Source organism: Falco biarmicus, chromosome 3 (assembly GCF_023638135.1).
Source record: "Falco biarmicus isolate bFalBia1 chromosome 3, bFalBia1.pri, whole genome shotgun sequence".
NCBI lineage: Eukaryota > Metazoa > Chordata > Aves > Falconiformes > Falconidae > Falco > Falco biarmicus.
In genome coordinates, this window is record NC_079290.1 from 104,385,424 (window position 1) to 104,402,564 (window position 17,141).

Sequence of the window (17,141 nt, forward strand, 5' to 3'; positions counted from 1 at the left end):
CACAGTGGGGTCAGGTGAGTTCTCTGGGATCAACACCAGGAAATTGTGGTTAAGAGTAATTTTCTCCTTCGATATACTTTCCCTCTCTCCAAAGATAAAACACCCTAAAAATGGGCCTGGACTGTCTGTGCTGGAATTGGTATCTTCTGTCTTAAACCAGTTGATGACAACTCAAAACTATTAATGAGGAATCATTAGACCTCAGGAGCCGGCTGGAGTAGTTATTCCCAGAATCTGTTGTCCCCCTGGCTGCAGCTCTTAGACCTGCCTGGCTGTGCTGAGTTGCCTCCTCACGTTGCCTCTAGCCATTGCCAGAACTTGTAAACCACTTTCCTGAGACTCTGACAAAGAGTGCGACGTGGTCCCCAAAACCTGCAAAGAATCTTAGTAATCTGTACTGCCTTATATTTTTGCCTGGGCATGGCTGTCTGTTCTCTTCTGCTCTGTCTGTACTTCAGGCCATCCCTCCTGTGCCGGAACAACTTCCAGTGTAACACTGGTGTTACTGGAAAGTGATGATAAATAATCAGCTTATTAGTGGTCAGGTTAAAGGGTGGGACTGCGGCTGACAAGGAGGGGAGGAAGGCAGATGCGGCGGAAGGCTGTCGACTGTTGTTTTATTCATTCGTTCTTTACTGAACACTGTAGCAGGAGGTGAGATGAGAGCCTGGAGAGCTGCTTCTGTCTGTGACCTCAGCTTTGACGGAGATGCTGGTAAGCGCAGGGCAGCAGAACTGCGCCTGTACCGGATTTGCTCCCGAAACAGTCAGCCTGGTAGTGCGTTGGCCCAAACGCCTAATGAAGGCCCAGGGGAGAGTGGAGGATTATCTTGGAAGGCAACTTGACCCTTTCTTAGGTGTTTACACTAATCACAGCTGAAGGTAAATGCAGACTCTTGTCAGTTATCCTACAGGGGAATATGTGGGCTCCATTGCTGCGTGATTTTCCTAATTAAAGCCATTTGACTAGGTTTGCTATTCAAAAAAGTAAAAGGAAAATATTCCAGGCTCTCAGAACCTCCCCCTTTCCTTTTCCCTATCTTTATTATCAATAAAAAGAGAGAGAAAATGCTGTCTGGACTTGAGGATTTCCTTCACATATGGAAAAGATTTAGCATTCTTCAGCTCCCAGCATTGGCAGTGCACAAACGTCCCCTCTTACCTTCCCCCAGCATTCCCTGTCTGCTCCGTTTCCCAGATCTACGTATGCAGAAAGAATGCGTGTGCTGTTGCTTCTGCAAGGGTGTTTTTTTAATCCAATAGAAACTATATTTGAGAGTTGAGTCACAGGCACGTGAATCGTCTTGTAAACAGCTTTGATATTTTTATCGGTGGGCAAACTCTTTGTGCATTTGCATTTTTGTGCTTTTTTTCTGGTACTGATTTGGATGCTGAAGAAGCGGTGTCCATAGGGACTGCACCTGCTCAGCCTCCTGGGTCAATTCCCAATGGGATCAAATGTCCAGAGTTTGGCTGGCAGTTAATGTGGACTGGCAAAAGCTTTGCTTTCATGTGCATTTTTTTTTCCATGGAGCTTTTTGTCTTGCAGCTCTCATAGCAAAGGCCTTTCCATTGCTGGGATCAATTAAATGTTCACCAGGGACTCTCTCTGCAAGGAATCTTTCCTTTTCTGGCTGACTTTGAATGTCACACCAGGGCGTTCAGCTGTTTTGACCTTGTTGCAGTAGCTCCCAGGGCAGGAAACCTTTCCTAACCCTCCCTTCCTGTCTCTCCCCCAAGCCCTGTGCTCTCTGCCCGTCATTCCATCTGCAGGCTCTCCCAGGGCTCTTATGCAACAGTTTGGGTTTTGGTATTCTTGGCTGGGAGAACACGGCTCCAGGGGAGAGCTGTGAGGGGGTTGGATGGGTGGCGGGAGAAAGATTTTATTTTGTAATGCTACTGACCTTGCTTAGCCACACACAGCGGAATTTTCTCTCCGCTCTTTGGAAGGGGAAGAAACATCACCACGGTTTTCTTTGCCATCTTTCTGATGGTCCTTTGCTTTCATGACAGAACGTTCAGGCTTCCAGGCTTCACCACTCAGGTAACCTACCACTGTTCCCAAGTTGTTGGGCTTTTTTTATTTGTAGTTGCATCTCTAGACTTGGGTAATCAGTAACTTTAAATAGCGTTGGTACCCATCTGATTTTTCCTGGGGAAAGGAAATATGCCTGCCTGTGATTTTTGAAAACAAAGCAACCCCCCACCCAGACAATACTTAGAGAGGCAATGAAAGCAATTAATGGTGTCAAAAGACCCTAGGAGGGTGAAGTGGTGAGTGACTGAGGGCTGGAGTGACGCAGGAATGGCTGGGTGGGTAGCTGAATGTGTCTGGGGAATAGAGGGTTATTGACTCAAACTCCAGCTGTGCTTCGTTAGCTGGAATCATAACCCACAAAATTAATATTTAACAATGTATAAAGGGAAGGGAGTCCTAATACGTGAGGCAGTTCTGCAGTGCCCTCAACACTCACCCTTGCAAAAAGCTTTGGAGAATTGCAGAGACATTTTACTTTTTAGTACACTAATTAAAGAGAGGGTAAGTGATACTCCGTGTTCCATGCCCCCACCCTCTATCCAAGGGGTGGGGGAAATCCTTGTGTTGTGAAAGGAAGGTGCATGCTCTGAAGAGGTTTCCTCTGATCTGAGTCAGCGTTTGTCCTGAAAGCAAACATCTTTGCTCTCAGGCACCGAAGAGGTTGTTGGAGGGTTTGTTGCAGGGAAGGGGAGAGTACCTGTGCAGTAGCTCTGCAGCAGCGTTTTGAGGGGCTAGCTATATTTCACCCCCAGACGTATGTGTTGAGGACAGGTCCTCAGTGGGGATCCTGTGTTCCCCCTGTGCATAGGAGATGTTATCTCTTCCTTGTATCACCTGTCTGTAGTCCCTGTGCCAGGGGGCTGGCAGGCAACCTGGCTCTGCTGGACCAAGCTATAAGACGTATTTACGGCTGCGTATACTTCATCTTTTTGCTGGAGGTGCTGCACCTGTACTAACAGCTGTTGGCTCTGCAGCTATAGAAAATGCTCCTCTGACCTGCTGGCCAAAACACTCCTACTAGTTTAAGCAAGCCAGCTGGCAAAGCGCACCTTCCCCCTTTCCTTCATGTGTGTAAAAATGGAGTTACTTAACAGGGGGGAGCTGGAGTCCCAAGATGCCTGGCTCTTTGGTGGCAGGAGATTATTGATTGTTTTTTTTTCCCAAGCATGAGACATCCCAATGAATATCAACAAATTGGGAGGCAGTTTTCTTTTTCAAAATATTCCAACTTTCTTATAGGGTTCATGGTTCAACATCAGCATCCCTTTAAAGTATGAGATCACTCTGTAATGGCACACAAACACAAGCTTTTTAAATGTGAGATTATAAGGCTTACATCAAATATCTATAAATCGTCATGCACCTCCCCATACATAGCGATGCCACTGCAGTCTCTGGGTGGGTTCTCGTACGTAACACCACTCTGCTAAGTGCATACTTCACTACCTGCTGCTGTGTGGCAAGTGATAGTTGATAACTCTGAATCTGAGTAACTGTAGGTATCTTGATATACTGCTCAGTTCTGTAGGTACATTCCTGTCCTGTAAGCTGTCTGTACAACTGGCAAAGGACTTCAGCAAAAGCCAGGGTCATAGCAATGAATCCTTGGATAGAGTGCTTCTCACAAATGAGTGGTTTTTATTTGCAGCTTGGACCAGTGCCCTTTCAAGTCAATGGAAAGACAATTGATTGTAGCAGGTTCTGGACCAGGCTTCTGGCTACTTTTGTGCTTAATTTAAAAGTAATGTGTATCTACTGGTGAATGCCTCTAAACAGATTAAGAAAGCGCAATTGATTCAAAACTGACTATAGGTGAACATAAAAGGCAAAATTGATTGGCTAAGTCTATTTTAATTTTCTGGGAATGGAGAAACGTAATAAATAAATAAATAAATAAATAAATAAATAAAATGCCCCAATGGCAGAAATACAAAGTAAACACAACTTTAAAACATGTGTTGCTGGTGCTGGAATGCAGATGCTTACGAGGGCACTGGAACCACTGTGGCCCTGGTTTGGATGTTGTCCATGTCTGGGCCCTGGTCAGAACAAAAGTACTACTGTTTATCTGTGACCAGAGGTTGCGGCAGATGCAGATTCTGTTTTCCATTCTTTTTCATTCGTCTTTTAAGGGAAGAAGCTTTCTGTGTGTTAGGTGATACCTGTATAGGTAGGTATATGCCTATTTGATTATTACATAATTGGTGCATATATATGTGTGTATATATAGGTGTCTGTATATATGCAGCAGCTTTAGGTGTAGGGATACAATTTACAGAAAGGCAAAGAATAAGCATTCTGGGGAGCAGGGGGAAGGGGGATCCTGTGTTCCTGGTCTGATGGGCTGTTTCTCTAGGTTTAGTGCCTCCCTGTTTGCTGCACTCTCACTCTTGTTAAGGCTGATGAGTCCCTGGGCAGTCACTGAGACCTGGTAACTGCTCAAAGGTACCATAATGACCATAAAATGATTTTTAGTATCTGATCAGCGCTGTTCTCTTTAGCTTGTGAAGTCACAGCAGAGAGTGAATTGCAATTATTTTGAAGTGGAAATTTGCACACCCTCCGTCCCCTCCCCCCTTAATTGTTATGATAAATTGCAACTTCAGAAAACTATGTAAAGCTTTGGTGTGATAAAGCTCATGCTGATATCAAACCCTAGCTTTTCATCATGACAGAAATCCAGTGCAAATACTGACCTCCTTGCTTTTTCTTTCCTTCCTCTCACTCTTCCCTTTCTCTCCTCTTCTGTTCCCTACTGCCCTTTTGACGCTGTGCTAGCTACAGTTACTAAGGTGGCTTCAGACAGAGGTGAGCTTTGCACATTTGCTCTATGCACTGGAGCAGAAAAGGGGGCAGGGGTGGAAATCTATCTGTACGCGAAGAAGTATTTAAGGCTGGGAGATGCACTGTTTGTGTTGCATGTTCCTCCTGGGGACAGACAGTGAGAAACCTCTTTGCAAAGGGCCATGTGAGTGGGTCTCTGCTGCTGTTTAAGGGGAGCCTGCAGGGGCAAGGGAAAAGCACTTGCTGTTTGTCACATAGATGCAGTTGGCTCCTCCCACCATAGCAATTCATCTTGTGCAGGTGGGTCTCTGGGAGCCCCCAGCAGTAATCAGAGTACGGATATTCTCCTGTGTCTGAGTCTGGGCATTTGGATTCACTACAGAGCCTGCTGCAGCTTTTGTATCCAAGTTTGGTACTTGGGATACTTGGAGATGTGGGAGCATTCACCTTGTTGCTGTCCACAGGTGTGTTTTTCCTCTTTGCATCTCTCTCAAGAGGAAAGTGCGTGTCTTTTTCCTTGTATACACGTTTTCCCATTTTTAAGCCAGTTTGGCCCACTGTGCTTTGCTCCCTTGGGTGTCTGCTGTTCACAGACAGCTGCGTTCTTGGCTTGGACGTGCATCAGAATGGAAAAGCTAATGTGCCTCCTTGGGGTGATGCCTTCCAGATGGATTTGGCTAATTATCACAATGATTAGGGCTCCCCTTTAATGACCACAACTGGAATTTATTGACAGAGGTAAACAAGAAGTTTTTGTTTTGTATTTGTGTAAAGTTCTTAATTTGTTTAATTAAAAAAACATGGGCTCTTCTATCACTTAGTCTTCCTCTGTTCTCCCCTGCAGAGAGCCTGACTGGCTTTCCCAGGACGTTTTCATTTTCCTAGGTTTAGCTGCAAAGTTGGAGTCGATGTTTCAGAGAAACTATTATTAGTTAAATGTTACTCTGTACTTACTTGATCTCTTTCAGACACCTTCCTTCCTTTTCTTCCAATCCTTGCTAAAAATGGTTCTTTTCTATGACTTGTCCTATTGAAGGAAGTATGCCTACATACCTGTACAAAGAATGTGCATGAAACTGTGCTTTCCTTTGCTTTGCTGTGGTTCCCTTCCTAATTTCATGATTTTGTTTGCTAAAATTTTAAATTCTGTGGGCAATGACATTACAGTCTCCCTGGATTTCCAATGTATACCTTCCACTGTAAGTGCTCATATTATGGCTCTCTGTCTTGGTCAATCACAGATCAAGCTGGATACCCCAAGTTCTAGAAACAGGGTCTATCACAGTGAGACCTAAAAACCCAACATGCTGTAGCTAGGCTCATACCTTCTTGTGGATCAGGCACAAAGGGTGCAGGGGCAGAGTAATAGTTGCAGAAGAAAGGAGGTTTGGACCAGGGTCATGCTGTGCAAGGTTCCGTACACAAATACACATGCAGTGGAAAAGCAGCTTGTGCCTCCTGGGAGTTTTCCTCTTGTTTATTTGTGTCTTGTCAGAAGTGGATTGTTGAGGGGGAAGTATGCTGCCAGGACCACCTAGGGAAAGGCTGCACAAGGCAAGACCTGCTAGATTCATCTGAACATGCAAATGAACAGTGAAAAGTAGCCTCAGTAATTCCCGTTTAAATTGATGTGGACTGTTCACTGGTGTGAGAGACAAACCTGCTGCTGGCTGGCATAGGCAGTTTTCCCTTTGCAGTCCAAAGTGTTCTGGATTACTTGGATCCCATCTTCCCAGGGCTACTGGCAAAGGTTTAATTTAACCTATTTTGCTATGTTAATGTGCAACATTTGGTAGGAAATACTCTGGAGAGAGAGATTGGTGCTAATTCTGCTGCCGTCTTCCTTTCCTGTTGGTGTAGAGGAGACACAAGCTAGGAATGAAGAGGTGGGGAGAGTGCATGACTTGAATATTAGAACTGGAAGAACTAGATGTAAATATGCCCCTGCTGAAAAGTGTTTTGCAAAGCAAACACAGCCAGTGTCCACCCGGCATACCAGTTTGAAACCTGCAAAGACTTAACAGCATTGCCTTCACGGGGCAGCTGTTTGAGAGGAGCTGCTTGGTTCTGGGTTGCCTAACCAAATTCTTGTTTTCTTCTCTTTTCCTCCTGCCCTTTCCCATTCCAACTAATTCCATCCCGTGCCAGAACCGGGGTCGCCTGGCAGAGAAGAGGACGATCCCCCTACCTCCAACCAGGATCCTGAAGAAAGAGCTGACCTCAATTTTCTCACACAGTGATGACAGTGAAGAGAGTGATAAGAGCAATGGTCAACACCCTGAAGTAAAGCAGGAGGAGGATCTCCATATCAGTATCATGAAAAGAAGGTACTTTCCTGCTAGGGAGTGCTGCATTGCAAGAGCAAAGACAGAGAAAACCGGGCAGCAGGTGACCAGCCTTTGTGGACCAATACCGCCCAGGCTGCCCGAAGGAGTCACACCCAGGGCCTGAAATTAAAGTGCAGATGTCACATTATAGCTCAGAAAGAGTAGTTGGGTCCTCTTTTCTACTTGCTTATTCCTGTTTGGGGTGAGTAGGACTCTATGGGGCCTTGCACCTTGCATTTGCACTAAAGGCATCTGTACTTGCAGACTAAATTTTATTTCACCCTCTGTCCAGCATTCTGTATCTTTGTGTCTGGCGAGGCCAATGAATTGCAAGACCAAGAAGTCATCTGTGGGCCTTTTTCATAGCTCTGAAAATACACAGAGCTGTATGGGCCTGAAGTCCTGCCTTTTGCTTTCAGTTGTCCCCAAATTCTGATGTCATATGAACTGGATAGTTTAACGTTGAGGAACAAAGTTTGGCAAGGAGGTAGCAGCAGTGGTGGTGGATGTATGTTCTTCATTACAAGTGTCAAAAGAGCATAGCCATGTCTCCCTGATCCTCAGTGCCTCTGTAATCTAAAACTAGAAGTAATGGAGTTGCAGTAGGCAAAGGGTCACTCAGATACTGGGGCTTACCACAGTACTTAACGTATTTTCACCGTGTCTTTCTCAGTACCATACACATTCATCCTGGAATCATGCAGATTTAAAGGAAGAGGAGAAAGGATTGTCTTGAGTTACATTCTGGCAACTGTCACTTGGGCTGTCATGTGTAGTCTCAGTGCCCATAATACTCAGCTGCAAAATTTTGGGTTCTCTCATCCCTCTGAAGAAATATGATGTTTAGAAAACCTGTAACTACAGGAAAATAAATACCTAAAGGCACCATGTCTCAGCCTCCCATGCATATCATTGCAACTCATCTTGATTGTCATCTTCCTCTGGTGCATAAAATCACTCAGATTCTAAGACAAGCCCTATAAAAACAGAGGAGTGGAAACCGGAGGCATGTAATTGCTTTTCTTATGTTTTATGTGTTTCTTGCTCCTGAGTAGATAAGCTATTTTCCCCGCTTGCCTTCCAACAGATGCTGGTACATCAGCAACCGAGAGCTTGAAAGTAGGGAGACAAAACAGTAACCAGCTCTTCTCATAAAACACACCTGTAATTAAAGTCTGGGTTTATCATTGCAGCTGTCCAACAGCCATGTTCAAGGGTTATCGCTTGGAAATGAAAAGGTGTTTGGGGAATGCATCTTCACTGTGCATGTACACAGGAGCCACAGAGGAGAAAGATCCCTCCTAATCAGTTTTGGTAAACTGCCCTTCTTCTCCTGCCCCTTTTAATTATGCTTCTAATTCTGCAAAATTACAGTGCTAGATTGTCTCATTAGGAGGGAGAACAACATGATAACTGTGTAATTGATATGCTGGGCCCCCCAAATATAAAGTGCTCTTATCTTGAATCTTTAATTACTGTAATTACTTTGCCTTGTTTATTAGGAAATGAACAAAAAATACTTAATAGTTGTTAGCCAGTGGTCCCCTAGCTTACCATTTCTGTGCTCTCAGTACTTTTCAATCAGTTTGCCTGAAGGTCTCTTGTTTCAGCTTTGTCTTGATTCCTTTGAGGAGAGCCACAGTTCTTACCAGGTAGGTTAGGCTCTCGTTGTTTTTGTGCAGTTCTTTTCATTTTCCTGGGAGCTCTGATACATTCTGTGGGGGAAAAGCTAAAAGGGCAAAGCTGGAGCAAACAGGCCAGGCAGCACTCTTGGCGAGTGCAGTGATAGCAGAAAAACAGGGCACGTAATTCAGTGCTTGATGTCCGCGCAGGGAACATCGACTGCTCAAATCCCCCAGCATTTCCAAGCAGTTTGGCCCTTACAAACGGGTCCCGCACCCTCCTGTCCCAAGGCGGGGGAGGACTGGCTGTTTCCACCCGCCAAAGAGCAATGAATGGAAAGTGACCTGACCCCACTCCAGCACAGCCTGGCTGGGGGAGCAGGCTCTGGCTCTCTTCCCAGTGCCATTAGCGGCCCGGGGACTGGGGTGGAAGGTGTGATGGGGCTGGCTCCAGAGAGAGCAGCAGCAGCGGCATACAGGCTAGACAGCTCGCAGACATGACAGCTGGGGCCTGGCAGAGACAGTGCCCCATCTGCTTTCTGTTTTTAATTCACCTGTTGTATCCTCCCCAGTTGGTGATGGATTGGGCTGAGGTTTTATTGTCTCCCACTGAGAGGAAGAAATAGGTTAAACTGTGATAGTAGGAAAACAAGGTCAAGGCCTGAGCAAACCAGTGTTTTCCTCTGGTACCCCTGGATGGCCCTCGTGCACATCTGCATGCATTTACCATTATAAACAGTTGGATTGTGGCCTTGAACATGATTGCCTTTTCTTTTTATTTCCAATTTCCTTTGAATTGACTGTTTCTCTCCAACGTTGGCAGAAGGCGTTCTGCTGCTTTGAGGTCTGGGCATTGGTGAAGAGAAGACTCTAGGGATTAGAGTAGGAGTTGGAAGCTTAGTTTCTTAGCTAGTCCTTCATCCTAGCCTTTGGCAGTGATTTTCTCTGTGATCTTAGGCAATTGCCCATGGTGATGGCCTTCCGAGGAGGTCTGAGGCAGAGAAAACCTGCCTTACGATGTTCTTGCAGTCCTAGAAAGGAGCTGAGACCTGTAATGACCACAGAAGTTTCAGTGCATGCCAACTTTTTTCATGACCAAGTCCTTGCAAAGACTTTGCTGTCTTGCCTATATGTAATTAAGTTAAGGGAGCCAAGCCTGACACTGAAGTGAGCTTGGCTCATCTGCTTTGAAATCCAGGTGACCCAAGCTTAAAGGTGAATGTTTTCATCTTGTACTGAGACCCCTTGAGTCCTCTTTAGCCTGCTTTGCAGGGTGTGCTAAGTAGCCTTTGTGTTATGCCTCCTGTCTGGAAGACACAGGGCTTAAAATCTTGTCTCATATAACCAGAGGCATCTGCTGAGCTTGATACCATAGCCTGATACCCAGACTGTAAGCACTCAGCTCTGAAGATTATTGGGACAGCACTGCAGAGGAAAATCCTTTTTCTTTCAATCAGATTTCAGGTTCCTGAAAATCTTGCTCTTTTACAGCATTGCCTACATACAACAATTGCATTGCCTTAATTACTGTGGTTTGGTTAAATTGTGCTGACTCCTGGTGAGAACGGTTGTCTGGCTATGAAAATAGCTTTTCCTATTTGGGGAAAAGAATTAGTATAGGGCATTTTTATACCGATACACTTGTGTCACCTGTATGGTTATTTTAGTTGTAACAATACTGGCATAGCTGAACTGGTACAGGAACTGTGTACAGCAGACTCCAGTTAGAAACTTTGGCTTCATGAAGGCTTTTTCCTTTCTCACTCCCCAGAAAGCTAAACTAAAAGTTATGCCAGCAAGCTTTCTTGTTACTGCTCTCTGGTTTATCCTAAACAGAAAATAAGCAAATGCAGATGTTTGAGACTACGAATTACATTGCTCTGCAATAGTTTGGGGAGCATTAACTTCTTTACACTCACTGGGAGATTCTAGCCAACACTGATGAATGCATTACCTCAGGAACAGTCGGTGTGCTTTTTCACACTGAGGTTCAAACTGCCTTTGAGGATCACCATTATGTTATTCCAAGAATCTCCAAACAGAGGAAAGCCAGTGTAGCCAGAGAGTAAGGTTCAGCTTTAACAGTAAGAGCCTCACATGCTGTTGGATTTAAACCCAGCATTGTCTTGTGGGTGCATGAATTTAATTTCAATTTTAAAGAACGGCTGTTTTCATTAGTATGGGAGGGGAGAGAAAGAGAAGAGGGGAAACGTAATGATAGCATCTGAGATTTAACAGGGTAGGTTGGGACCTGTTCACACAGAGCTTTGTCTTAGGTTGGGAACTGTTCACATGGAGCTTTGTCTAAGTCCCCAGCAAAATATGATGGCATGGCTAATAATGAAGCAGTAATACTTGAGCACCTGTTTAAAATCGTAAAGAGTTTTTGACCTGACCTGTCTCTGAAGTAACCTTTATGGAGTATCAGTAAACACGCACACTGGACTGAGAAGTAGGCAAGATAGGTGCAAATGGACATGTACGGAGAAAATGAATTTAGAATTCTTTTGTTAAAGAAAAAGAGGATTGGGAGCAAAAGTAGGAGCTGATTGTACAATGAGAACACACAACGGGCTGGGTTCCTTTCAAATACTGCTCTGAAATAAAATCCATTTTAAAATGACAGAACATTGTTATTTTGAAATAACAAGAGTTGTCCTGTAACAGGGCATCTGTGCAACGAGAAGCAGATTTCTGGAGAATCTCATACTGCCCTTAAGTCCTTTCTCCTTTTTCTCTGTCACCCCCCACCACACCTCCAAAGCTTTTCTGGCTGCGTCAGCAGGATGACCACGGTGTCTAGCACCTGGCATGGGATTAGTGTTACTTCAAACCAGAGGACAGCATTTGAAATGAAGGTGCTTACACAAGGAATGGTGGAACAGTGTCGCCTTGCACCTAGTCACACATGAGTGTGGAGAGGCCAGACGGAGGCAAGTTGCTCTCCCCTGTTCCTCAGCATTCCTCACCTCACAGACCAGCTTTACGGCATTCTCCTCACTCAGCATCCATTTTCTAATAGTGAAATTACTGACCTCCACTAAGCCTTAATGGCTAGTGGCTGTCAGCCTTTCCACTGCCTGCCTCTCTTAAGTGGAAAGCTATTTCTTATATCCCATAAGGCTGCTGCTCTTTGACTCCCTAATTGATTGAAGATCAAACCCGAGCACCCCCCCATGATATCTGTCACATGCACCTGCTTATAATACAGAGCCATGAGGTCCCAGTGCCTTCCCAGCTGATGTGCAATGTGCACAGTGTTCCCTGTGCCTTCCTTCTCTTGCTTGGCCTCTTCCTGAAATGCTCCCAGACAGTCCACCCTGGTGCTGCCCTGGGACAAGAGCCGTATGACATCCCTGCTCCTGGTGGAGCTCAGTTTCAAGGCAGGATATGCCAAACAACACTGCTTTTCACCTGCTGCCGAAGCCAGAGCATGTCTGGGGTCTGAGTTAAGCTGACAAGGCTCTTCCAGGCAGCAGACAACTGAGGAGAGACCAGACACATGACTCTGCAGGGCTCTGGGCTCCAGCCGTGAATCAGGCTCTCAGATTAGATTCGACAGCCCTTCAATTGCCATGACTCAAGAGAAGGAGGGAGGCAGGGCCCCTCTTGTGGCTGGTGGCATATTTTGCTGCTTTATGATACTTTTCTTTCACAGCTTTCACTGATTATTTTCTGTCAGTCCCTTCTTCCTTCCTCTGCAACCCTTTATTCTTTCTCCTTTCTCTTTCCTTGCCCCTTCCCTCTTTTTCTCTGAACCATGCACCACAATAACAGTCACCATATTCAATAAATATATTAATGATCACTCTGGGAAGCAGAGGCTGGACTTGGTCCAGAGTGCCAGGAAGCAGTCATTGACCTAATGAGAACATATATTTAAGGGGGGGCAGAGAGAGAGAAAATGTCTACTTACTTCTCAGGGATGCTCTAAGACAAAATGTAACGAACAGCAAGAAACCCTTCTTGCTTAGGAAGGAGATATGAGAAGGAAAGGTGAAGTGTGACAATGAAAGCAAATAAAATCTTGACCCGCAAGGGGTCTTGGCTGCTCTCTGTACCTCCTTGTATATGACCCTTGCAACATCAGTTCCATGGTGGAGAATAACACCGGTGCCCCAAGTCCAAGTCTCGGTCTGGCTGCAATTTTAAGGTCATTCTACCAGCCATCAGGTATGAGGATTCCTGGAGGACCCTAGCCCTGTTCATTGCTTGCACAAGCTTCCTCATGTTGGCTGCCTGAAAACAGCGTGATGTGGATATAGGGAGACTGGAAGCTGATGCAGTGATATATGCGAAGAGTAGGGAGGAGTGAGGAGCTAGCTCTGACCATCCAGCTGAGCAGGCTGCATAATTCCACCTGCAAATAGACCTTCCCAAGCTGCTTACCTGCAGCACTGTGATTTGCATTGCGTGGTCCTCCCTGTGTGCCTGAGTGCTCGGCTTTTCCATGCAAGGTGGTGGTACCCAAGGCCTGACCCACTGAATTCCCAATGACTGTGGTGGCCCGTGCCAGTTGAGCAGAAGTCCTTAATTCACCTTTTTGCCAACACTGTCCTTTCACTGCAGTCTTCTAAATCAGAGGCTGTGGAGAAACCTTGTCAGTATTTTTCTCTTCTCTGTGGCCTTGCCTGTGCTCAAAAAGCAGAAAGGTACAGACAAAGGAAGTGTTTGTCTTATAATTAAATAGGAGTAGAAAGGGACAGTTGTGGGTAAGAGATGGGGCTGTGATGGGTTCTCCTTGTGGCAGTCGTGACCTGTTCCTATAGCTGGATGCTGCCCGGTGTTCTCTACAACTTACATGGCCTATGTATTGGTTACGCAGCATGCACTTGGGACAGTGGGGCTGGAGAGGAATAAAGCTGGGTTAATTATCATTGAAATATATATATAAAATACACAGCTGTGGGCTGGCTTCAGGGGCGGGGACGGGGGTGGTTGGCTGATGTAGATCAGGTGCAGCTGTGGCTGGTTCTGGTAAGGGGTTGGGCAGCTAATGAAGAGGGAGCAGCCAAGGAAGAGAGAGTGGAAGAAGCATGAGAAGACAGAGCGCACCCTGGAAGAGGAGAGACTAGGAGAAGGCAGCAGAGGGACTGGCATGAAGAGTATGTTGGTATGTGATGGTAAAAGACCTTGTTGCAGCTGGCTAGTTTGGAGAGTGCTGCAGCACAGGGCGAGCCAAAGGGAGCAGCAGAAAGCAGGTCGGCCACAGCACAGAAGCTCAGCTGCAGAATGAGGTTGCTACTGCCCCTGGAGTGATAAGATGTTAGGGGGATGGCCTGACTCACCCTGTTGGCCTCTTCCAGGTTGTCACTGTGGTGCTGAAAGCTTGCAGGAACTGCTAGGGTAAAAAAAGAAATTACAGGGAAGGAAAAAAACCAACATAAAAATTAAAAACTGTCCCAGCTGCTCTCTATTATTTTGCCAGCTCTGTCACTTTCTTTTCTGTGCTGGATTCTCATTCCAGTACAGGCTCCAGAGATACCTTCAACAGCCTCAAGTCCTTCCTGTTAAAGTTTGGTTCACATACATGTATAAGCAATTTCAGTCTTTGCACAGACCAAACCCTGACATTCTTGTCCCTGCTTGCTGAAGTGCCTGATGCAGTAGTTTGTTACTCCCCCAGCTTGCGTACCCCTCAGCCCACGCTCCCTGCTTACGGAGCTGTGCAGGGAGCCCATCTTCCATTCCTGTGGGGCCCACCTGGCCATTTTTATTAAACACTTGCTAACTGATCACACTGTGTCTGAGACCTTGGGTAGGTGAGGAGGTGGGAGAGGCAGTAGCAGCAGTAGCACCCTTGCTTGCCTGGCTATGGTTTTTATTCCCCCCCCCTTCTGTTTCTGTTATTAATTTGTTAGGGACTGGCTCCTACTCACCACTTTTTATACAACCCAAGGACAGGCTTGTGTAGCTGATAGTTTGCAAATTTTTAGTAATTTGATTTCAATTGGATGAATAACCCTTTAAAGCAAGATGTACATTAGCCTCAGAAATCTAATTGGTGATAACGGCACAGAGATGTGGAATGAGTGCTTGGTTCTGCTCCCTATCGCTCTCCCCTCCCACCCAAAAAAAGATAATTAGAATTTAATTTCATTCTCACCTATTCATTTGTCTAAATATGAGTGTTTAATTATCCATCTCAGCAGATAGCTATGTGTGCCTCTATGTGGATCTGAGCTATTCCTTTGGTATGAGGTTTTCCCTCCCCCCTACTTACAACTCTGATGCAGTGTTCTTACACTTTGAAGTTTAGCTGTGCTAAGTCTCATTATGAGACTTGCCTTTGCCCAATGCTCAGGAGCACTACCTGCAGTCTGCCCATGTCAGTAGCTACAACAGACCACAAGAAGTTAAAACGTATGGAAGGCTGAGAGTTTAACTTGGAGACTAAACCCCAAGAGAGAGCCAGGAGCCCGGGCAAGCTCCTGCTCTGCTGCCAGCTCCCTTGGCTGCGTGAGCAAATCATCTCACCCTCTGTCCTTGTGCCCCCTTGGGCAGTGCCAAAGCTGGGAGGAGCCCGCCTGCTTCTTTGGCATTTGGGTGGGATGTGGACCCTCCTGTTACGGTACAGGTTGTGCAGTCTCAGGATCTGAGCCAGAGAGCTGGAAGTGATGGCACTGTGGATGGGAGCTTCTGAATGAGGTGTGTCAGCTGCACAAGTAAAAGGAGCGTTGCAGCCCTGCTTTGAAAGTCCAGTGTGAATAATGCTTTTTACCTGCCTGGGTAGTGTTGTAACATGTTATAATGACATATAACATTGTGAGCTCCAGAGCAGAGCATCTGTGGAAATGAGAGGCAGGTAGGTAGCTGAGTGTTAGGGTGAGGCAGGATGGCTGGTGGTGTGGCAGAGCGGGATGCTGTGCTGCTGTGGGTCTGTGTCTGCCAGCTGCACAGGCTCCGTGAGCCCTGCCGAGCGCACACAGCGGTGTAACGGGAGCACGTACGTGCTGCAGAGTGGGCTGTGGCCCCCTGTTAGGCTCTGAACACTGCCTGGGGGAAGTGCATGTTGCTTTCAGAGGCCCACGGGGCAGCTTACCTTAAACATAGGTTTTCAGAATTGATTTTTTTTTTATTGGGAATGGGATCATGGAGTTTTAATCAGACAAACATGGTGCTGAATCTACATACAGCTCAGGGCCAAACCCTTTCAGTTTTTTTGAGGGCACTGAAGAATGTTTTATGGACAGAGAAGTAGGGGAGGCACAGGGTTCCGTTCCAGAGCTGCAGTTTGTTTTCCAGCTGGTCCCACAGTGTTCATTGCTGTCCGGCACCTGGAGCTCTCCCCACTTCCACTCTGCAGCTGCCAGGATCTGATCTGCACAGCACAAGGTGCAGAGCTGGAGTTAAAGGGGGTTTGTAAATGTTTTGTGTATGGAGGAAATCTTGTACTCTAGGAAGCAGCTAGGCTTAACCACCCCGCACTCCCTTGTGAGCAGGCCAGACCCTTCTGGGCAGTAAGGGCTTTGGCTGCCTTAAATTTGCTTTGAACTTTGCATTCAGGTCAGCTTACCTGGAGAGCCCAAACGTGTCCCAGAGTTTGACCAAACTACAGTTCATGGGAATATTACTCAATGCCCCAGTTTGGCCTGTCTTTAGCAGAAAGTTTTCAAATGTCTGAATTTTAACTTAGAAGAACAACTGTTACTGCTGTAAGCTCAGTAGCTGGGAAGTGCCTATCCCGTCTCTGTTTGCAAATAAAATGTGGGGAAGCTGGGAAGCTGGGACAGGTTTTCTAAACTGCTACATATGAGGAAGAAGAAGAATAGGAAAAATGAGGTACATGTGGAACTACTAAGTACAGTTCTGAGCATAGCTTTATCAGTGGAAGTTAATATCTACTAAAATCTAACAATCCCCTAAAAGAACTACTGAGAGTGCAACCAGGCTGCTTTTCTGAGCCAGACTTGCAGGAAGAGTGCAAAACGCGTGCTATCACATTAGTAAAACTTGCAGCAGCAGCATGTCTTGGATGTGAAATTATTTCCGTGCTAAGATTTGTTTTCAGTTGATTTCTGAACTAGGCTGAAGCAGGGGCAGCCATTCAGGAAGGCACTTAAACAGACACTCAAACCTGAGTTAAGCCCCATTGACTTCGCTCGTCATGCTTAAGTGTTTTCAGGCCCAATTCAAAGCACATTGAGATTGGAAGAAGGGCTCGCTCTTAATTCAGCAGGTTTTAGATTAGGCTTTTTCTGCAGTCAGGTGGTCTTCAGCTACACACTATTGCTTTTTCTAGTTGAGGACAGAGGCAGGAGTGCTGTAGGGATACACAAAATGCACAAAAATGCATTTGGCCTCTGATACTTGTGATGTTTGCAGCCACTTATGTTTAATGCTGTTGGGAATGTACATCTGCAGGAGCTGA

At 45.9% G+C, this 17,141-nt stretch overlaps 1 protein-coding gene across 1 annotated transcript in view; it reads left to right on the plus strand.

Moving 5' to 3' along the window:
* Positions 1–17,141, plus strand: part of SAMD11 (sterile alpha motif domain containing 11) — a 158,582-nt gene that overhangs the window by 59,224 nt on the left and 82,217 nt on the right. The window contains 1 exon segment of the mRNA XM_056333045.1: positions 6,970–7,148. Within this exon segment, the coding sequence (XP_056189020.1) occupies positions 6,970–7,148 (179 nt within the window).